The sequence below is a fragment of the Cyprinus carpio genome, chromosome A21 (assembly GCF_018340385.1).
Source record: "Cyprinus carpio isolate SPL01 chromosome A21, ASM1834038v1, whole genome shotgun sequence".
NCBI lineage: Eukaryota > Metazoa > Chordata > Actinopteri > Cypriniformes > Cyprinidae > Cyprinus > Cyprinus carpio.
The window spans coordinates 15,649,515-15,673,301 of record NC_056592.1 but is presented as its reverse complement, the minus strand read 5'-3'; the positions used below and the strand labels follow the sequence as shown (position 1 = coordinate 15,673,301).

The 23,787-nt window shown below is 39.3% G+C and overlaps 1 protein-coding gene across 1 annotated transcript in view; it reads right to left on the bottom strand.

Annotated features, from left to right (window-relative positions):
• Window positions 1-23,787, bottom strand: part of tenm2b (teneurin transmembrane protein 2b) — a 258,970-nt gene that overhangs the window by 1,879 nt on the left and 233,304 nt on the right. The window contains 20 exon segments of the mRNA XM_042711040.1: window positions 246-374; window positions 486-2,106; window positions 2,210-2,506; window positions 2,753-2,988; window positions 4,518-4,693; window positions 5,694-6,568; window positions 7,670-7,827; window positions 8,638-8,870; window positions 9,160-9,179; window position 9,457; window positions 9,733-9,985; window positions 11,022-11,165; window positions 11,516-11,783; window positions 12,134-12,395; window positions 12,489-12,608; window positions 12,690-12,900; window positions 17,814-17,960; window positions 18,679-18,864; window positions 21,935-22,135; window positions 22,496-22,690. Of these exon segments, the coding sequence (XP_042566974.1) occupies window positions 246-374; window positions 486-2,106; window positions 2,210-2,506; window positions 2,753-2,988; window positions 4,518-4,693; window positions 5,694-6,568; window positions 7,670-7,827; window positions 8,638-8,870; window positions 9,160-9,179; window position 9,457; window positions 9,733-9,985; window positions 11,022-11,165; window positions 11,516-11,783; window positions 12,134-12,395; window positions 12,489-12,608; window positions 12,690-12,900; window positions 17,814-17,960; window positions 18,679-18,864; window positions 21,935-22,135; window positions 22,496-22,690 (5,733 nt within the window).

The following is a 23,787-nucleotide window of genomic DNA, read 5'->3' as shown; positions in this document are numbered from 1 at the left end:
AATTTGTTTAAAAAATATTTTGGTGAATAATAACTTTTTTTTCTTTGTAAAGAAAAAAAAAATTTGTTTATTATGAATTTTTTTGTTAATGATAGTATATTTTTTTTTGTATGGAGTATATTAATTGTAATTCTAAACATTATGTGGTATGTGTAAATAATGAATGTAATATAACATTATTTTTTTGGTGAGTGTAATTAATGTAAGTTAAATAAAGAAATAAATAAAAAAAAATGAATTAAGATTGGTGTAGTCAGTTTCCTGACTGGTGAGTGGCTAGTAAGTAGTGTGGACAAAATAAAGCGAGTGTCTAGGAAACCCTGGAATGATGTTGCTGAGCTGAAAGCCAAACATAACCAGCCAACTCTTCACATCTGCAAGACAAAACAGAGAAAAAAATCTTTCACAAGCTGTCACAGGAACCAATATGAGTCATTTATACATAACTTCTATATACAAAGCAGAACATTTTATCACTCTCTCACCTGTCACATAGTTTTTCACATCAATCATATCGCTGAGTGGATTATTGTTCTTAAACATATACAGGTTGAACGGAGCTGGTTCTTTGCCTATCTTTGGCCACAATGTATGGTCAGGTGCAATCCATCTTCCTGCCAGCACGTCGTAGTCTCTCTGGGCGAAGTGCACCAGCTTTGTGAGAGGATCATAAAGCCCTCCGTGGAAGCCCAATATGAGCTGGAAATCTGAGTTGGAATCATGGTAGATCTCTCCGTACGCTGTGTACTGCATCTGCTTGACCATCTGCCCATTGCTGCTGAAGATGGCCAGTGGAGTGCCTATGTTGTCAGAGGCGATATAGTATTCCTCCCCACCACTGACCTCCATAGCAAATAGATGACCCTGCAGGTCATAGTAGAAGGAGGTGATTTCAGCTCTCGAGTGGTTGTAAACATGGGTGACCCGAGTGGGGTAGTTCAAGTCGGCGTAGAAGTACTGCTGATGCTCGCCTTCGTTAGTTCTGCGGGAGACACGGCGGCCCAAGCCATCATAGTGGTAGCGAACACTCCAACCTCCTGCTATGCGGCTGTAGGCTCGCTCGAGAAGACCTTTGGAATTGTATTCAAAGATGTCCGAGCCTCTCTGTGCAAGCACGCCATCCTCATCGAGGTGATACTGCATATCGCCGAGCCGCGTGATTCGGTCTCGAAGATCGTAGCGTAGTGGCAGCAGACGGGCGCTGTTACCAGGGTTAAGCAAATGGAGATTTCCATTTAGGTCGTAGCTGTAGCGCCAAGTGGACCAGTCATCAACCTTGACACCAACAAGCTGGCCGTCACCATCATATTCGTAGCGGTACTGTGTGGTATTAGCATATGGACCGATCTTTAGTTCTCGTTTAATTACACGACCCATACTGTCATACTGCACTGTCATCCAATACATCAACGAGCGGAAGATCTCGTACTGCACTTCCTTGATGCGACCATGTGTGTCAAAATGCTTACTAAGCGTCATCACGGCCGTAGTGATGATTTGGTTGATGTCGTAGTATATGATGCCAAACTTGCCGAAGTGTTCGACCTTACCGGATATCTCATCATAGCGGTACAGGTCCACAGGAAGTGGGGTTTCCCCTATTACTGGCTTTATGCTGGCCACCCTGAAGCTGTTGTCATGATAGGTGTAGTCAAAACGAGCATTGACCATTCCTTCCTCTGAGAAGCGGTACATCTGTTTGTCCACTAGGGGGCCGAGTTTGCGATAGCGGATGGTGCAAGAGAAGCCTCCGCTCTGTAAGTTGACCATTTTAAGCACTCCTGTTGTTTCATCATAGCCAAAGGTGACGGCAGTGGCGTCATACAGCACCTCTGAGAGCTTTCCGAGCTTCCCGTACTTGTAGAGCACACGCCGGCCCGTTCCGAGGTAGAATGTAGCGCGCGGACGCCCATCCTCGCTGAAGTCGTGGATAATGGTGGCATTGCTCTCAGGGGGGTTGTAGGTGTTGCGAATGTAACCAACAGACACGTGGGTGGCCATAGTGTGTCTGGCCATGCTCGGCATAGTGACCGCTGTGAGCCGGCCCGCTGTGTCAAAATCAAAGACGTACTGTTTCTGACTCTGCTGGAGCAGCAACACCATGGACTGAAGAGTGGGAGAGAAGGGAAAAAATGAAAAGGTGAACAAAATGAGTATATTAACACTGTAAGAAAAACAAATCTTTTGGGATTCAAAAGAGTCAACTCACTTTGTCCATGTAGCTGAAGCTCCAAACTTTTCCATCAACAAAGGTTCGGGACAGGATCCGTCCAAATGTGTCAAACTCACTTTTCTCACTCATGCTGCCCCTCTGCAAGCCCACCAACCGGCTGGTGGGTGAATAAGACACATTGACCAGGGCTAAGCTGCTGCTGGGGAGCCAGGTGGCCGGTCGGCCCTGGGCATCATAGATGATGCGCAGAGTGAACTTGCGGTGGTCATCGTAGATCTTCTCTGTTCTGGTGTTGCGGTCATAGTCAATGGACAGAAGGTTTCTGCTGTGGACCTAGAGGAAAACATTTAACATTTTTAGAAGCTCTAAACTATCAATTCAAACATCAAATTTGTTGATATTGTCACAGAATGTAAACTATCAAATCGACCAGCTCTAAACTGCTAAGTGAGTTAAGATATTATAAACATTCTGAATTTCTGTAAAGCTGCTTTGAAACAATGTGTATTGTGAAAAGTGCTATACAAATAAAATTGACTTTACATGATAACTTCAATAAATTTTTTTTAAAAAGCTTACGCGCAACTTCCTGCCAAACACTGTGACCTTGCCCTTGCTCAGCTCTTTTCTCATGCGCCATTCGATAGAGTTAAGGCCACTGTCAGTGGGCAGGGTGATGTTGCGTCTCCCGATGGTCGGGCTCACTGATCCTGCAATGATGTGGGGTTCGGTGTGAAAGCTGATGCCCATTCCGTTAGCATAGGATACTCGCAGTGTGCCGTTGTGGTACAACTGATAGTTATCTCTCACTTGGTCTGTGAAAAGGCAATAAAAAAATATAGGTCGGCAAAGAATAATACAATCAGATTATATTCTTTAAATAGTACATCATAAGCCAACATTATATAACATTTCACATATCATGATGAATGTACAAATATACACTACTGCTTAAAAGTTTAGGTAAGGTTTTTTTTTTAAGAAGTCTCCTACACTCATCAAGACTGCATTTATTTGCTAAAAAATACAGTAAAAAAAAAAAAAAACAGTAATTTAAAAGATTTTTTTTATATCTTGAAGTATTTTAAAATGTAAATTATTTCGGTTGTACAAGGCTGAATTTTTTTGTATCATTACTCCAGTTTTCAGTGTCAAATGTTCCTTCAGAAATCATTCTAATTTACTGATTTGGTGCATAAGAAACATTACATATTATAAATGTTAAAACGTTTTGCTGTTTAATATTTTTGTGAAAACTTTGATACAGTTTTTAGGGTTCTTTGATGATTTTAAATTTAAAAAGTAATAATTAAATAAAAAAATCTTTTGTAACATTATAAATGACTTTACTGTAACTTTAGATTTTTAAAATTAATGCATCCATGCTGAATAAAAGTGTTATAAAAAGTGTTTAAAAAAACCTGACATTTGAATGGTTTTAAATGGTCAAATACGTTTTAAAAGTAAAACAGAAAAAAATAATAATAAAACAAAATCATATATCCTAACATCTACAATCAAGAAAAGTCCAGACAGATAAAAAATGGCAGTGAAATGCTTATGAAAATATATAAATATTGTTTCATGGCATTTATGTACACTAACTATTATCTATCTGTGAAGTATGTTTGTATTAAGGCGAGTTAATATGAAGTGTTCCCTAAAACCAGCCTCATTTAATTTCAGATGAAGCATTAATTCCGATCTGACAGTCTATTGTGCATTAGGGGAAACGCATCACTGTTGGGCGGATGTGTATAATGCAGCTTTTGGTTATAAAGAAGATTTAGCTTTGGCTAAAAGCAGCACAAACATCTTTAGTTCCATTTACAAGCTATAATTGGATCAGATGCTGCTTTCCACAGAAATGTACCTGGGAAACACAATCATGTACAATTTCAAAGTCATAAAAAAAAATCCAAGTGCATTTTGGTATACTGCTAACAAGCAGAAGGGACCCAAAGGGTTGGTTTTCATGTAATTTGTCTTGAGTAAACAGCAAAAGCATACTCTTTACAGGAAGTTACAAGTAAATTGCATGAGAGAATCCATCAACACATAATCCACTGGATATAAAGAGAAGAGTTTAAGCCTTCTGAACGAACCCCTAAAGGCAGCCTATAGTAAATTGTAAAATGATGATTTCTCTGCTCTGCTGGACTCCGCACATTCAAACAATGTCTTTGTTCTGCTGGACTCCGCACTTTGGGTAGTTGTGGGATACATGTGGTTTGTGTGCCTGCTGTGTGTTTTGGTCTTAATAGATGTGGTTTAGAGGGGAAACGGGGGGCATCAGCATGAGATCTAGACTGAGATACGTTCTTTGTGTGTTGTGGGTGTGTACCTTGAACCACAGTGTAGGACGCCTCTACGGACGAGAGATTAGTGATGACTGTGACATCATCATCTCTGTTTGAGCTCTCCATGTCAATATTGATGGTCTCCTCCATCTCACGATGCAGACTGGTCACCACACCAGTGGGATATGTGACGTTGGTTAGACGACCTTCACTGTCATAGCTGAGAAGAAGACGCACAAAAGACAAAACTCACTAATATGAAAATAATAAATAGCCAGCAGTGTCTGCAGAAATATTTATTTTTTTATTAATTTATAATTATTTTGTAATGTTTTAAATTGTTTGATACCAATGTTATTTTAATACTATTTTAGTATAAAAATATTAAGAACTAATAAAAACGACAAAAACAAATAAAAAATTACTAAAGCTTAAACTAAAATATACAATTATTTAAATTAAAATATTTTAAATATTATAAGATTTTTTTTATATTTTTTATTTTTGTTTGTGTTTTATTTTTTTTTTTAAGTGTTTTGTTATTAGATTTTTTTTTTTTTTTATATGATCTTTTATTTCTGTACATCTATTTAAATGTCTAGAGCAGTTCTAGCATACAGACACTAGATGGCTGCAGGACCAAAGCAGCTGCTCTGACACTAGATGAAGATACCATTCAGATGATAACCACAGTGCTTAGAAACTAAGTCAAAATTCATTGTCTATAAAAACATACATGAAACACTGGGTGCAGCAGTCACACAACTTTTGCACTAAAAATTTTAGCAGAAAAACCTGCATTATATTCTCTACCCAGTTTAACAAAATACTAAATGCGATGAAACATCACTAGGTCATTTTAAATTAACTCAATATAAATCATTTCAGTGCAAACAAGCCTACTTTTATGTAAATTGGGCTTAATATGGATTACCTTATTAACACTGCAAAATAAACATTGTATTACTACCCACAAAAAAACAGATGCAAACTGAATTTTATTAAAAAGAGTTTTACTGCATATTGCACCAGTTATTCATCAGATGCTTACCAAACACATGTCTAGAGATGTAGTGTATTTTTTTTGCGCATTGCACATGTTTTTCTTGAGATGTTTTGTAATTATATGTCTTTTCGTCATTTTAAAAAGTTTGGTGTTTTTTTTGTGTTCCCGCCTTTATATCAAAGTTCTATTAACACACTGCACATTTCATACTCACTTGTAAAAGTTTGTCCATCCGGTCTCATCTGACTTGGAGGCTAAAAGTTCTGTGTTAGTGTAATAACTGAGTTGTGCCACTTCCTGGCTGAGGGCGGACACTGAACGTAGGCTGCCGGATGGGTCCATTCCCAGTGTTACCACCTGGTTCTCTGGCAATAGCACAAGCCTGATAGAGCCAGATGCCTCCCTCCTCACCCGAAGTGTATTGTTGGAGGCATCGGTAATTGCTGCCAACTCTCCGTCCAGCCCGTAGGTAAAGTTATACAGGGCCAAGCCTGTAATGAGGCTAACTGTTTGCCTATGAAGCCCATCAGGACCAAACACATATAGCTCCTGTTCCAGAGATGAACCCACTTCATACTGTCCACTTGCTGTGGCGTTAGGGCGGTTGCTGCGGACCGAACGTACACGGATATTGTTCAGGTCAGCGATGTACAGTGTACCATCTGGTGACACAGCCAGTGAAGCGGGACAATTGAGGCTGGCGTCCGCAGCATAGCCTTCATCTCCTGAGAAACAGTTGCAGTTTACGTCATTCTTACAGTCGCATTCAGAGGCAGCACCGGCAAGCAGAGAGATCTCACCGCTGGTGCTAACTTGCCGTATGCGGTTGATGCGCTTCTCGTCGGTTTCAGCAATATAGAGCACACCTGTGTGGGAGATGGTGATGGCTGTGGCGCTCTCCAAGGCAGAATGGATGGCTAGTTTGCTGAGTGAGTAATCAATGCCAGGGACCTGGCAGTGCATGGGCCGTCCTGCAATGATGCTGACTTGGTGGTTCTCAGAGATGCGCAGGATGACGTTATTCTCCAGCACATACAGAGAGTTGTCCATAGGGTTGATGGCCAGGTCTGTAGGCCACTCCAGACGTACCTGAAACATTAAATGTTAAGAAATATTAAACGTGAAGAGTACATTAACATAAAAAAGGACAATAATTGGGCATGTTGAGCAGTTGTGGTCTGAGAGTGTAAATTCAGCTTTCCCCAGTGGAATTTCCCTGCCTCTGCTTTTGATATCTACCTTTCTGTTCGTTTGATCCCCAAAGTGGATCTGTTTTATCCTTGCGTCTGGTCAAACTGAGTGCATTTCCCATTTCTGACAGTAGATTTCCTACTGTCATTTATAATTTTTTTCATTTTTTCGGATTCGTAAGAGTGTGAAGATTTTGAGTTTTTTGAATTTATTGAAGTGTTATGCAAATGATGACAGCTGCTTGATTGATAATCCAGTTCCATTGTTTGTCACTGTCATTGTCAAACGTTAATACCCAAGGAGACACTCTGACAAGCAAATATTGGTGAGTTGTTGATCAAAGGCTCAAGGATGAATGGTGATGAAAAGCTCAAATTCATGCCACTGAAAAAAACAAAAAAAAAAAAAAAAAAAAAACTGTGTTCGACAGCTTATCTTTATGCTTCATGGGGCCTGTAAATTGTTTGATTATTAAGTATGTGTTAGAAAGATTATATTTTTGTTTTTTGTGGATTGTGGGTTTTTTAAATTTTCACCTACATCGTTTTTTTCTAGATTAAAACAATTGCGCAATCTCAAAAATCAACATTAATTTAATATGCCTCAAACTTGGTACACAATTTATAACTCTGGTAAACAAACTACCTCTCTCTGACTCTATAAAATAAACTTGATAATGAACAATGTTAGTTTTAATGGATTGTTTCTATGTAAGGACACAAATTTCATTGCTTCTGAATTACAGATGACCTAAACAAATGACAAATGAAGCCTAGTGATTTTCATAGCCATTGAGATTGGTCAAGGTATGTATGTGATATTCAAGAAGTTAATTTGAACTTGCACACACTGCAGACAAGATTAAAAATTGGAAGATGTATTATTTTGATTTTGCACACACTGCAGACAAATTCAAATAAGACGCAATATACATCTATACACCCCTCTCTTGATAGACTGCAGACAAATTCAAATAAGACGCAATATACATCTATACACAGTACAGGGCATCTGAATTATGCACTTTAGTATGAGGGGCCTGACTGCAGTCAGGTCATTGGTCTTTATCAGTGTGGAGATAATGCCATTCTGATCCACTTTTCGTATCATAGTAGCATCCACAAAGTACATCAGGCCGTTCTTATCCAATGCAACACCTGCATGAAAGAACCGACAGTGAAGTGAAGAAATTCTTTTGTTTTGTATTGTAATTTTATATTTTGTGTGTGTGAAAATGTTGTAAAATAATCCTGGTATTAAAAGGACAGTTGAGACAGAATTATCTATTGTTGTAATTGTCTAATATTTATGGTAATTTTCTTCTTCTATAACTTATCGTCAATGTCAATGCAGACTCTCCTAAAGAATTTCACTGCTCCCCAAGTATCTGATTGATTTTCCTCCCATTCCGATATTCCAGAGAGCAAAGGTGTCTTTAAGGTAAAATAATTAGTAGTCTGTGTGTGTAGGAGCATTGACCTGGAAAAGAGTCAGACGCTGTGCTGCTCGACTGCTACAGTTTGATTCACGCTGTCACGGTGATCATGTCAGTGTGCGTTTTATTCTGAGATAAGAAGGCAGAGTCGGTCTCTGAGTGCAGTCTGCTAACCTTACGATCTCTCTTTACCTTCTGTGTCATTTATTTTCCTCACATCAGTGGCCATGCTGGGCTTTAAGAATGATGTCTGGAGTCTAGAGAATTACTGGTTACTGAGGTTTGTGATAGCATAGAAAATGACAGCACCTGGTAACTGTCTAAGGGATTAAATTTTGATGCTTTCTAAGTTCAAGGAAAATAAAAATGCGTCTGTCATAATTGTAAAGCATCACAGCATTGAAATGCTGCTTTGTCTTGCGTAAAAGCTAACTCTGAAGAAGTTCAGGATGTAGTATATAGTAAGGTATAGTACTGTGTGTCATTTTTGCCCCTCCCAACTCACAGAAAAATTTCCTTTAAAAAACCTCACCTCTTGGGCTCATTAGTGTGGCTTCCACTGCCTTGCCTCCATCACCACAGCGAGCCTCATCGAACGGGACGCACTGCTCTCCTGTCCCTGCCACCACCTGAGCGTTATCCAGCAGCGGTCTCGCCCCATTCAGAGAGCGAACGCGGTAGATCTGCCGGGAGTTGGTGTCTGACAGGAACAAAGAACCCGACACCGGATCCACTGCCAAGTAGTACTTATGGCTTGGACTGTTGCTATGGAAATAGGGCAAATGGGAGAATGTATCTTAATAAAATCCTCTGAAAAACAGCATGGTTACCTTGGTGAACATGATGAAATGTGAATAGTAAGTAATTGGAGCTCAAAAAAGAAAACACTTTGATAGAAAAGGGGAGAAATTGTGATATTTTGAATGAACTGCAGAAAAGAGCAGCACACAAGCACAACAAATCTACACAATGTCAGTTTTCAGACACATTAGCAAGCTGTTTAGACACGCACACACTATAAATATTATTTACATTATGCATTTATTTTAATCACCTGTGTCTCAAATCTTTATTCTTCATGGAGCAGGGGACGAGAAGAGAAAAATAATTGCATCAGTTAGAATAAATTATCCAAACATATTATTGTAAAAGCTATCCAAGTTGTTAAAAACAACATTAAATCAAAACTGAACTTATTTATTTTCATAATTAATGTCCTTGGTGTAGTAGTGCATGATTTATCAATGCATGTCAAGTGTTTATTATCACATTTCATCAAACTGCAATAACTGTTGACTTTGTGGTCAGTGCCACTACTCTGACATATTGAGCTGTGGTGCTCATGGGAAACCCTTGATTTCACAAAACAATATCAAATGACAAGTGTGAATTATTATTTATTTTCTTCTGACAGCTTTTTCTGTCAGTGGATCTTGGAATTTAAGCCTTGTTCGTTTTTGATTTGAATGTGATTTGCTGATTTATTTTTTTTAGAACCAACTCCAGACAATTATTATTTCAGCAGAATATTTTGTTTTACTTAATAATGCACCTCAATAATTACAGAGGTGAAATTCATTACAAATATTGTTTTAATGTTGTCAGCTGTGCATCCTGTCAGCTTTACCTGAGCTCCAGTACAGCTGTGGTATTGAGGGACGGATAGACCCTCCGCACAAAGTTAAGGTCACCCACGTACAGGTTACCCTCTCCGTCACAGGCTACAGCTATCGGCGCCAGCAGCTTGTTGCCCTCAGCCATCCCACTGCAGCTTGGGCACGAGATGCTGCGTCTTCGGCCGTTACCCATAATACTGTTAATGATGGGCGGCTGCTGCTGGGAGAGGAAGATATTCTCACCGCTGCCCTTATGAAGGATGCCTGTGTGAAATAAATCAAACACTGTCACTAAGCGCAACTGATTGAGATTTCAAACATGACATATTTCTAATGGTCTTTAAACGCACAAATGTGATGCTTAAATGAAAGCATCAATTTCTACAGTGTGACATATTTATTGCATTTCATGATCGATAGTGTGAAACCAGCAGTCATTAAAGAACTCATAATCATCAATAACGAGCAAATGAATTTGCTGGTCCTTCAAATGCACAGAATTTTAACCTAATACAGTGATGAAAATTATAGCAATGGAAAATGTGCATAAAAAGAGCAATATTAGGCAGAATATGTGAGTTGTTTTATAGTTCACTGGCATGCTCTCCTGCTCTATGCCCTTATTTGATTTTCCACTAGCCAAGCTCCAATCCCAATAAATTGTTGTTGTTGTTGTTTTTAACACAAATCTCCCTATCTCCTAAAGCAAGGGAATAAGTCTTCGGAAGGAGAAATTTAGTTGCTGCAAAAGCCTGAAGATAAACAGGTGTGAAAAAGCATGCAGTAACTTCTGTTCTATAATGGTGCTTAATACCAACACATTTCAAACAGTGTGAGTGAGTAATGGACATTTTTTCTTGGAGAAGTTTGTTTAACCATCAGCTGCAGGGATGACCTGTCCCTTCTGCATTGTCAAGTGTATTTCACAAAACAAGTGTCTCATAGGAAATACATCTTTGCTCATTTTAATTAGCCTGACCAAGGAGGGATTGATTGATTGATTGATACAAAACAAGTGTCTCATAGGAAATACATCTTTGCTCATTTTAATTACTATAATGATTGACACCTGGATGGATATGTCTTGGATGGATTGCTTGTGTTTTACAGAAACCAATTCAGGTTTGAGTAGCCCAATTCAGGGATGGGTCACTGCACTGCAGAATTTCGCTGCATCCAAAACAATGAATGTGGTTTCCATTGCTGATCACTGATGTCACTTCCGAGTTCTTCTGCCCTTCCCTAATGAGTGTCTTAACTTCTATATGAAGGTGTTTCATTAGGTGTTTCCGTATCATACCGCTGCGGACATTCAGCATGTGGTGTTTGTCTAGTGACCAGCTGCCCAAGTTTGAGGGGTTGAGCTCGTATCCTTGCAGCACAGCTGTCCTCTTCTCCCACAGGGTCTGACTGGGACATGTCTCATACTCGTACCCCACAGACACTATAGAGAAAGATTGACAGATGGAAAGAGGGATAGGAAAGAAACGTGAAGAATGTAGGGGAAAATGACAGAGAGTGAAGACACTTAGAGGAAGAGCAAAGCTGTGCTATCTTAATTAAACACTCCATCACCGAGCGGGGACATAACAATTCATTAGCTCACAGGAGGAACTTGCCGCTGGCACACACCATAATGGATGAGAGACAGACAGTCTCATTAAACTAGAAACTATCTGTGTTTTGGAGCTCAAATTAAGAGAAAACACTGGGGAACAGACAATAGCATAGACAAGAAACAAGATAACAGTTAAAATACACCTGTTTCCTGACATGACTCCATATCCCACTTACCCAAAGCCTCGGTCAGGCCGTGGACCCTCTGCCTGTAGGCGTCAGTCTTGTCCCAGATATAAGTGTAAGCCAGGTTGGGAGATGCATGGAACCATTTCTGAAGGAGATGACCCTCCACGGCCACCATCAGGTGCACTTTGGCCAGGCTGAGAGGAACTAGAGCTGGGGTCAGGATCACCTTGAGCAGTGAGAGGTAGCCTGAGGTCCTGGAGCTCAAATAGCAAAGTTTAAGACTGGTGCCGGGAATCTCCACTTGCTCGTGAAGCACCTGGACAGTAAGAGGAAGTGAAAAGTGGGTTAATGGCTTCTAAAAGTACTAAAAATCTAAAATTCTTGCAGGTGCTGTCAGTCTTTAAAAACAACCTCAGAGCGGAGATAAAAGAGATAAATTGTAAGCAGGGGAGAGAAACCGTGATTGCGAGAAAGGAATGAGGATGTGAATGGGTAGAAAGGGTTTTTGTGGGGAGGTATGAGGTTATAAACAAAAGACCAGCCAAGAGTGAAGAAGGAGAGTAATGGAGAATATAAAATGCAAATAAAAAGCCAACGGAAGAATGTAATGACCTACGTGAACGTGAATGAAATGAGAAGTGATGGTAGTGGTGTTGAATGTGGCACCTGGCTCTCAGGGAGGATGTGTTTCTCTGAAGGGTTGGAGCTGAAGAAGGAGGACAGTGGGGAGGGAAGAACCACAGGATCAGGCCTGACAAAACCGCTCAGGTCACATCTGGCTGTGGTTTTCTCCTGTGTTTGTAGCACCACAGTGTCCATGGCATAGAAGCGATTCCAGGGTAGCCACACTGTTCGTTCCTGACTCAGAAACGGAGCCCGTTCAAACCTCAAAGTCAGAGAGCCTCCACCGTTGGCCACCAGATCAAAACTAGGGAGAACCGGGACAGGAGATATATTTCAGTGCATATTTAACTGCATGTGGATGTATTGAAAGGGGTTTAAATAATGTGAAGTTACTCACGTGCCATCCTGGCGGGTCATGGTGTGACCATAGTGGGGGTACTTTACAAAGGTCACGTTGACGCCCACCAAAGGAGTGCCATCTGAGGTCAAAACCTGACCTCGAATCAGAGAAGCCAGGCTGCACGCACACGAAAATACAATATTAGAGCATGATAAATTTAGTAATTTAGTCCATCACAGTACAGGGCACATGAGGTACCTGGCATTGAATGGGTTGATTCCTGGTATGATGTGGGTGCTGTCTTTACCCACAAGCATCTTGATTCTGTCATAAAAGGAAGGGACTTTTTGGACCTCTGATTGGCTCTGTTGAATAACCTGAAGTGGGTCACGTGATCCACGGCACAGAGGATTGGTTACACAAGAGCTCTGCGTGCAGCAGTCCGGATCCATGCAGTCAACCAGACCATCTGAGTGGAAAAGATGTCACCAGATGTCATAAGCTTTAGGTCTGTAGCATGCATTAGCAATGTGATACATTAATTTTGTATGAAAATAAACCCACACTAGGGTTGTCACGATACCAAAAATTCAGAACTTGATAGAAATGCCAGTGCATTATCTAATATATGCCACTGAACATACTAATATATTTTACATAAAATATATAAAGATTCATATAAACATTTCAAATAAAATATTAGCAATGGAATAAAGCCTTCATATATTTCTGTCAATTTTAGCAGCAATTTTGATAATATTAGTAATATATTTTAGATTTCATATATTTCTGTCAATTTTAGCAGCAATTTTGATGTAAAGGTTTTTAAAATACACTAAAGTTTAGAATTAATCGCAGGATATCCAAAAAAGACATTTAAAATATTCTGTAATTATATGTAGCCTATTCCAAAGTTAATGGTGTTCTGAAGATGGAAGTAATTGCTGTGAAGATGGAAGTAATTGCTGCTGAAAATTCAGCTTAGTGAGCATAAGACACGTCTTTCAAAACAATAAAAAATGTCAACATAATTTTTTTCTTTTCCTGGAATGTTCCTATCTAAAGGAGTCATGAACATCTCCAGCTAGATAAGAAGAACATCAGTGCCTAAAAAAATTCAGCTTTGCCCTCCCACAGATTCGTGAAAAAATGATTTCCTTTTAAAAATAATAAGTGGTTTAAACCGGATCGAGCAACCAGCGAATAAACATGCCGTTGAATATCGCATAATCTATTGTGCACACCTCCCTGAAGAACATCAAAAACACAGTCGCTGCATAACATTCCTTCGGATTCAAAGATTAGGAATGCGTGGTTGAACTTTATTTTTAATGAAGTTTCAGCTCACGTGAGTCAAATATTGAGCGTTTGTTCACTTGTTCACATTTCACTGTGGATTCTTTTGTAAACAAGACACAGGTCGACGCTGGATTTGCAAAGAGACTAGGATTAAAATGCAATGCTGTGCCGTCTATATTGGATCCGACAAGAATGGTACAGCACACATATGTGAGTAAAAAATATTTGTACTATGTCACTTTTTTTTTTTACTATATCAACTTTTTTTTTAGTATTGCTTGCTTCTGGAAGTACCAGCACATTTTCCATCCCTAGCACAAACAGTTTCATGGTTTCAGATTGGCAGATGGTTTAAAGGGACTTCTGAAAACTCTCAGTTCATCTGCCATCTTTTTCACAGAACGTGTACTTTTGATAAACCCTTCTCAGTTCAAACCCTTGTGCTGCTTTGATGTCAAGAGAGGGAGACAAATAATATAATTAAAAAACATAATAACCTCAAATGTAGAACTTCTTTTCATTATGGAAATTAAATTGAACAAATCTATTTATTTATCCCCATTTGGGTAATGAGCTCAACTGATGGATGTGATCACTGAATTGAATGATGCTCTAGTTTCTCTCCCTTTCTCTCTCTCTTGAGTTCACGTTTAGAGAACTTGCATCAAAGTTACAGAGGGCATCGCTCACACCCCTGAGAGCTTTCTTTCCTGTTTCATCTTCCTCTCTCTTCCCGTCTCTTATTTGCTGCATATTGTAGTTCACTGTACATGCACACCCTTTCAACACTTCTCCCTAAATGGGTCTTTCTTGATCCGGAACAAACTCACAACAAGCGCCTGTTGCCAAAGACTTTTGCTCCATGTTGTTTTGCCTGGTGCTCTCTGATCTCTGAGGTTTCTGTGAAGTAACCCCCAAACGAAGAGTAAACAAAAAAGAGAGAGAAGGAAGAAGCAGGATGCTTTGTATGTCTGGAGAATGCTTGTTTGTGTCTGGGTCAGATTGAGCAGTAAGTTCAAATGCCTGATTTAACAAGTCTTTTGTAATCAACCTTAAAATTGAATCCAATTAAATATAATTCCCGATCCCCTTTGCCCTTCTATATATCTTTTCCCTTCCTCGCTCTATTCTAATAATAAATATTCTGAAGAACATTTAGGAAAAGAATCACCCACCTTTAAAATAACACATTTAGTTAAATCACATTTTGTTGCTTTGTGAAGAAGGACAGTTTTTGTTTTATCCAGCTGTATTTACTCAGTGCAACTTATAACATCCAAGGTAAAGATAAAACACCAACATGTCAGAGAAAAAAAAAGAATAAAAAAAACAACAACAACGAATCACTGAGTTGGAAAAAGGATCACACCCTCCTAAAAATGACTTGCAATCAGGTGTAACTAATCACCTTCTCAATGGAACACAAAGCCATTTGACTTTTCGACAGTGACCAGCTGTGGTCATTTTTATTAGCTCAGTATGAGAAGAGTTTTCCTGGAGCATTTCAGTCCTTGGTAGTGGAACTGAAACAAACAATCAACTATGGGTGGCAAGACACTGTCAACAGATCTCCAGGATAAAGTTGTGGACAGGCACAAGTCAGGAGATGGACACAAACAAAATGCAAAGGCTTTATCAATGCCTAGATGTACAGTGTAGTCTATTATTAAGAAGTGGAAGGTATTTGGTACAATATTGTGTGAATGTGACAACAATATCACAAATTCTCCACAAATGTGGCGTGTATGGGAGGGTTGCAAGAAAAAGACACTCCTCAAGAAAGGTCACATGCAGTCACGAATGAGCTTTGCCAAAACACACCTTGAATATTCTGAGGCAGATCAGACTAAAATGTAATTAAAATCCTGTTTCTCTGCAGCAGGGACTGGAGCACTTGTCAGAATAGAAGGAAAAATGGATGTGCAAAATATCATCAAATTCTTGAGGAATATCTGCTGCCCTCTGCAAGGAAGTTGTCAATGGGAAAAAGGTTTATCTTCCAACATGACAATGACTCAAAGCACACAGCAAAACTGAGCACACAGTGAATGTCCTTGCATGGCCTAGTCAGAGCCCAAACTTAAACCCAATTGGAAATCTGTGGAAGACTGCAGTACACAAATTTAACTGAACTTGAGCAGTTCTGCAAAGAAGAGTGGGCAAATATTGCAAGTCTAGCTCTAGATGTGCAAAGTCCCAACAGATTTAAGACTGTAATTAAAGCAAAAGGTGGTTCAACAAAATACTGACTCATGGGGGTAATCCTTTTTTCCAACTCAGTGATTCTGTTTTATATTTTTTATTTTTTTCTGACATGTTGGTGTTATATCTTTCACTTGGATGCTATAGGTTGCACAGAGTAAATACAGCTGGATAAAACAAAAACTGTGTCCTTCATTTCATTCTGCAAAGCAACAAAATGTGATTATTTTAAAGGGAGTGATTCTTTTCTATATCCACTGTAATTGTCAGCAGTTTTGCCTGACATCTGAATATGCCTAGCTTAACTTTTCCCACAATAAGAATAGCAATGTACAGTGAGAGAATTGCAATTTTATATTTCATTACTTTTATAAATAATTGCAATTGCATTTCAAAAATACTTGAAAATTCAAATCTAGTAATCTATTAGCCTGCATTTACTGCATTAGTCTGCATTTGAAATTTGATTCAAAATCTGAACGGATTATAGTCTATAAAGCACTCAAATAGCGCTTTCTTTATAATCACTAAAAAGCTGCCACTCTCTTCAGTTCATCACGATTTCACAATGTTCTGTTACAATCAATGAAGCTCTCTACACTGCTCAGTGAACTTTTATTTACATTTTATCTACACACTTTTGAAAGGATTTGTGAGCACACAGAAAAAAAATCTGATGTTTTGAGTGGTGAGTGAATTCTGACTAACTTGAACAGTACAGCCAACCAGAGGTTTGTGAGTTTTTGTTAGCTTGAAGAGTAAAGATATGATGTTTTGTTTGGTGAGTGTGATTTAATTGTGAATATTTTTAAAAGTTATGAAAACAAGAGGTGTTCGGGAAATTTTACCAGATCTGTTTTGACAATATCCTATTACAGTTTTAACTGATGGAGATCTTGCTTTCATTTGAGGGTGCTTTTCACTGCATGAGAAAATGGAGACATGCGACATGCGAGTGTCAATTAGGTGAGCCTCATGCTGAAGACATGAGAGTTGGCAGCCCTGCATGTAAACATCACAGATTGACCTCTTTGCTATATTCAAATGACACAAATCCAAAGTATTTTCACAATACTTTGTAAAAAACCTGGCTGTGTATTTAAGAGAGTGAGAAAACACAAAAGACAAGATGAAGTGGGGAAAATGAAAACATTTTAAAACGAGAAATAACAAATATTTCTTTCTAAAAGCCTCTCTACGCTCTTAACTGGTCTAGGGGAGATGCTCAGTGCTCAGGGCCAACTTGTTTAAAATCCCTCACTCTGCCAGCCAACAGACACACTACCTTCTCATACGAATGACTGGAGCTGCTCTATTAATCCGTTCAGAGCATCTTCATATCTCTCATATTTCCTAATAAATTGCCACAAAGCAGCAGTGTATATATAGACAAATCTCAATATATTAAAATGCTTAAAAAACTATTTATAGTTTTTTATTGAAGAACGTATAGATTCTTTAACTTCTGAATGATCATGTGACTATTTGATGTATCAATAGTCACATTTTCTGTAAAAAAGAAAGAAAGAAAATACATGATTAGACGTATGTATAATGCATAAAACACAATAGGAGATGGGCTAAATCAACATGTGATGGCAAAGAGATTAGAACACCTCTTTGTAAAAAAATAAATAAATTGGTCACTTTAATGGCATAAAAATGTTGGTCTCAGTCTGAAGCAACACATTAGCAGCTGTTTATCACACCAAATATTTGTTTTCATATGAACAGGCCTTTACAACAGTGAGATAACAACTGTCCTAACCAAAATTTCTGCATCTCATCAGTGTAGCTTTTTTTTCCAAGTCTTGACAGATGTGATGCATATGAGGCCAAAGGGGATAGAAACTATTTCTGCATTCAACATGCGTTTGTAACCTCCTTCATTGTCCTTGTTGTCATTGCAGGAGGTCTCCATGGCAACACTGCAGCCTGGCCCTCTCCAGCCAGTGTGGCATTCACAGTGCCAGCTGTTCTGACCCATGATGCATTGCCCATTCCCATTGCACAGGCCTGGACAGCCATCTGCAATAGAGGAAGGAGAGCTCCATCAGTTGTTTGATTATATTGAATTTGGCCTGAATTTGTTCGGTGCCCATAAGAAACACAAGGAGAAATGTTACTCGCCACTCAAAACTCATTATCATACCTATGTCATGCATGCCACATAACACTAAGAAAACCTGTCAGAAAAATTCTGATGGACATCTATTATCAATGAACCCAAGCAAAACCATTATGTATGACTTGGCTGACTGCTGCATTTTGGCTGGTGAATTCAGCGTTAAGAAGTGTTGTGTGCACAAAATCCATCAGCTATAATTGTCTGAAAACAATGATGTGAAAACAGTGGTGGAGAGGGAGAGCTGGACTCATTAGCATTAAAACAAGCATCCTAACACATGCAACCAAAGCGGCATCCATTAGTAAGCCTCTTCCAGTTGGACTCTAGAGCTCAAAAAGTCATTTAATATTCTTATAGATGCGGATCACACAGTGAAGACCGTGTCCTCTGCTATTATAAAAAATAATGACAACACACACAGAGATGAGTTTTTCTACTCTATGTATGCTGATGCAAACACGAGCAAATCAGTCTAGACCAAACAACAAAACAGCAGCTGAAAAGTCTTTGAAAGACACTGGTGTAAAAGAAGTCACAGAGCCGAGGGAAATGCCTTTGACTAGCTCAAAGCTTCAAAGCAGGATAAGACCATGTGTGTTTGTGTGTGTGTGTGTTTACCGATGGTGCAGTGTTCTCCATTCCAGCCCTGTTCACACTGGCACTTGCCATCCCTGCAGGTCCCATGTTTCACACACTGTGGGTTACACAGTCTCTGGTCACAGCTTGTGCCTGTCCAGCCCTCCTCACAGTGGCAAACGCCCCCGACACACACGCCATGGCTCCCACAATCTGCTGAACACACCTCTGGAGAGAGAGGGAGAGTTCTTCTTAATTCAAAAAAATTCTTCTTAATTCAAATAAGTTTCTTTTTAAAATGTTATTATTGTTTCTTTTAATTCTGTTATTTACTTAATTGCTATTTGCCTTTGTACTGTTTTAATGATCTGCAGCAAAGATTCAAATGCTTTGGCAATGTAAATAGCACTAACTGTTTTACTGTATTTCATTTGCTATGCCAATAGCACATTAAAATATATGTATTATCTACATTACTGTTGAAAAGGTTGGAGTCAGTCAGATCTTTTTTTGAAAGAAATTAACATTTATTCAGCAAGGAAGCATTAAATTACTCAAAATGACAGTAAAGAGTTACATTCTAAAAAAAAAAAAATTTTTATGTCACATAAATGCAGTTACCTATCTGTCAGTCACTACGAGTTATGTCGTGATGACATTAGGAGTCTAACTTGGGAGCCCAATCATTTATGAGTATAAAAGAAAATGCCAATGAGAATTGGTCGTGCACACGGGTATATAAGGCGACAGCGTGCATCGACTCATTAGATTTTTGCTTTGGAGCTGAGTAGTATATTGTATCCACCTTACTACAAAGCCATTTCATCTTTGTGTGTGAGAGGCTGTTCCTGGTTGGTGTTATGCCGCATTACAGCGGTGTCTCTGTCAGCAGCGATTCCCCTGGGCGCTTCAGCTAAAAGAGCAGTTTCCTCTAAAAGAGCAAATCACAGACAATTCGCGTCTTTTTCAAGATTCCGTTTCATCCGTGACCTTCTGGATGTGTCGCTTCCTGTCCTCTGTAGACGGCCACGATCACTGTCTTCAGTGTCTGGGCCTTCAGCATGCTGAAGCGGCGCTCATGGATGAGTCATGAGTCTATTGTGGGTGTATGACCATGGCATCGCTGCGATTGTGTCTCTCTCTCCTCAAGGGGAGTGGAGCAGACCCCCTGTTACTACCCGTCCCGGTTTCTCTGCCACAAGCAGTGGACCGCCGGTTAGTGCTCTGGGAGATCTGAGGTTTACAGTGAGAGCTTCTCCACCTGGCCAAGCCCCACGGATCTCTCACTCCTCCCACAGCGCATGTCCTGTGTGGCTGCTGAGTGATTCTGCTGGGCTATCTCACGGGCTCCCAGCGTGTCATTCGGTCCACCGCAGGAGGATCAGATGTCGATCGCAGCATCAAGGGATGGGCTATCGGCCTCTTAGGATGAAGATTCAGTGGGGCTGCCCCCCTCGGGTGTTGTGTGTCACCCATGCTGAGACACCGTTGAGGCCGGCACGTCGAGCCCCACGCAGGAGAGCGGCGCCCCCCGTGTTGCACCCGGCCACTAAGTCCCATTCCATATGTAGAACCAGTCCATATCAGTATCTCCGCATGTCACCTCCCTACCGGTAGGATGTGGTCTCCGTAGCGACCTTTTCCTGAAGGCTCGCATCCGAATCGTTCTGCCAGGCTGAAGGAACAAATAGGGAAGATTTGAAGCAATCTTTCACTGAAGGTTGAAATCCCTTCAAAAACCCTTGAAAACTTTTTTTTTGGGATTTTTTTTGGGAGTGGACTTCTGTGTGTGCTTTTTTGTGTGCGTTGTTCTGATGGTTGAGTGTCAAGTTCAGTGAATGTGTGATTGGGTTTTTGTTGGGGATTTTTTTTGGTGTAAATCGTATAGGGAATGTCTTGGTTATGTACATAACCCTCGTTCCCTGATGGAGGGAACGGAGACGTTATGTTCCCATGTCACAACCTTGAACCATTAGTTGTTGCCGGGACACGTTTTCGGCTCCTCAGAGTAAAACCTAATGAGTGGATGCATGCTGTCGCCTTATATACCCGTGTGCACGGGGAGTGGCTCAGCATGCAAAATTCACTATCCAATTCTCATTGGCGTTTTCTCTTAAACTCAGAGATGATTGGGCTCCCAAGTTAGACCCAAGTTTGAAATTGTGTAAGTAGGCTAGCACAAATAAATAAATAAATAAATACAACAAAGATACAAAATAAACTATGCTTTAGTTTGTTCAGGTTTGTTGTGTCCAGGTACAAAAATTAAATAATCAAAATCAAAATAGCATTTCATATACTTCACTGTATAAATTAAATATAGATTAATCATTGTTAAAGCTACATAAGTTATTCAATCAAGAGCAGTGAGTGATTTTCTCTCCTTCTCAATTTTTCTTGACATTAACATTAAGGAACCCACAGCAGTTAGTAAATTAGGTGCGGTGCATGGATCAAATTGTTAAGGTGTATTTGTTCGCTCAAGAGCAAGAAGACGCTAAAGAGAACTCAATTGTGAGCTGGTGTGTTGTCAGAAATGCAGCTCTCTGTGCATGCTACGTGCACAGAACACAATGCACAAGTACTGAATTGAGTTGTTTTGTGTCTTCTTGCGCTTTTAAAATCGCTTGAATTTTTAAATTGGCAAGGCTTAAAAACACATGCAAATGCTAAACTTTCACGCTTGCCCCGGGCAGCCCATTAAAATTGACATGGACCCCTATAATTGTCACCACCTTTCTCTCCACTAGCTACAGCCCTGATCATGTAATTGTTGCTGAAATATCATCTTTGCCATCATTGGAATAAATTACATTATAAAATATATTAAAATAGAAAACTGTAATAATTTTTCACAATGTTACTGTATATTATACATCTTAATCACTAATCACCAATAATCAATTTTAAAAAAGCTATTTGCACCATGGATATTTTAATCAATTCACTATAATTATTTTCAATCCAAACTGGTCTCCTTTATGTAAATTATATTTTTAGATGATTATTATTATAATATTTTATTTATGAAGATAATTTTGAATTGCACCTTATTCACCAAAGATGAAACTGCTACTATTTTGGGGGGTGTTTGTGCTTGTACCTGATTTGCATATGAATTGGGTGCTAAAACAGCACACGCAGCGAGTGCAAATAAACAACGCTATCAGCGGGCGCAATTCATGCTTAGAGAATCCCCCGAGAGTGTAGATGGATGAAAATGAAAGATTAGAATATATTGCAGCACAGCATGAGAAGACAGTAAGTGAGAAGGTGAAAATGGCTGATGGGAACACACCCGTGGAGCAGTCGGGGCCCATCCAGTTGGGGTCGCAGCTGCAGAGGCCTGTGTCAGGGCTGTAGGCTCCGTGACCATTGCACTGATCTGGACACTGGGCTCTGGATACATCACATAGAGGCCCGGACCAACCCGGCTTACAGTGGCACTGACCAGACACACAGCTGCCATGTCCCGAACACGTGGGGTCAAGACAATCCACTGGAGAGAGAGAGAAACAGAGGGTTTGAAAAGACTTTTTCATTCTACTTGCTTTTTTCTTTTCTCTTTCCTCCTCATCTTTCAACCTCTCTCTTCTAAACTCACCTCTGGGATCTCTCCACTTTCAAAAACCAGCTGCAGCTCATATGAACATGCGCTCAGAGACTCCATTTCTGGCCAATTTCTTAAAAGCTAGATCAATAGACTGAATTTCACCGCTTTAATAAAGTTTATTATGCTCGTACCAGCATGCTTTTATAGCAGACATTTGAAAACCAAGATTCTCAAAGGAAGAGGTTTTCTGAGAGTGCTGAGTTTTGAAAATGAGATGGTCAGAAGAGCCGTCGATGCGCTTATTACCTTCCTCGCAGGACTCTCCACGGTAACCTGCTTCACAGGTGCAGCTGCCCTGGGTGCAGGTCCCGTGACTGCCACAGCTGGGATCGACACACTGGCCCTGCGGCACGTCACACTCCAGGCCCTTCCAGCCGCTGTAGCACATGCACACACCCTTGCTGTACTGTCCATTCCCGCTGCACAGCACGGGACACGCCGCTGTAACAGAGACGGAACGAAAGGATGCAGGAGGGAAAACAAATGAGGGAGTGAGGGAAGGACAGAAGATGAGGATGTTTTAGAGGAATTAGTGAAAACCAGCTTCATTAATAGAAGTACAGGTATGAAATGTAAGATAAGATAAGAGAAATGTGAGGTATGGTGTTAGTAAAATGAAGAATAGTGTTATTTATGAAATCACCTCAAACAGTGTGTCAAGAAAACATTCTTTTTAGCTGTGTTCAGACAGTGTAGATATATCACTATTATTTTACGTCCTTGTACTCCCGCAATAATTAAATGTGCCCTCCTGAACTCTAATGTCATATATAGTATGTAGCTTTGGGATGTCTGACATGTTTTAGTAAATTGGTTCATTTGGATGAACCAGATAAAAGAAATGATTCACCAATTTCTGTCTCTGCATATAATCAACTCTCTGGTAGAATGTTACATCTTTTATATCGAAATAGAAATATATAAACTTTTCTCTTCAAGTTTAAGCCTATTGATTAAAAACCAACACTGTTTTTACTTCTATGATTAAATTATAAATTATATAATCTGATACATACCATACACTACTGTTCGAATGTTTGGGGTCAGTGAGAGTTTTTAATGTTTTTTAAAAAAAGTTGCTTATGCTCACCAAGGCTGCATTTATTTAATAAAAAATACAGTAAAACAGTAATTATTAATTTAAAATGGTGTAAAAATTTAATTTTTGTTTTTTATTTTTTTTTATTTTTATTTATTTATAATGGCAAAGCAGCCATTACTCCAATCTTCAGTGTCACACGATACTTCAGAAAGAAATATACTAATTTGGTGCTCAAGAAACTAATTGTAAGTTGATAATTTTTGTGGTATTATGGTAAATCAGTTCTTATTAAAATTTTATTTTTAATATGTTGTTTTGCTTAATATTTCTTGTGGAAACCATAAATTTTTTTTTTATGTATTTTTTTTTTTTTTTTTTTTTTTTTTTTATTTGCAATTGATTAATATAATGCATCCTTGCTGAATAAACATTGGGTAAACATATGAATTAAAAAAAAAAAAAAAAATCTTACTGACCCCAGAGTTTTGAATGGTAG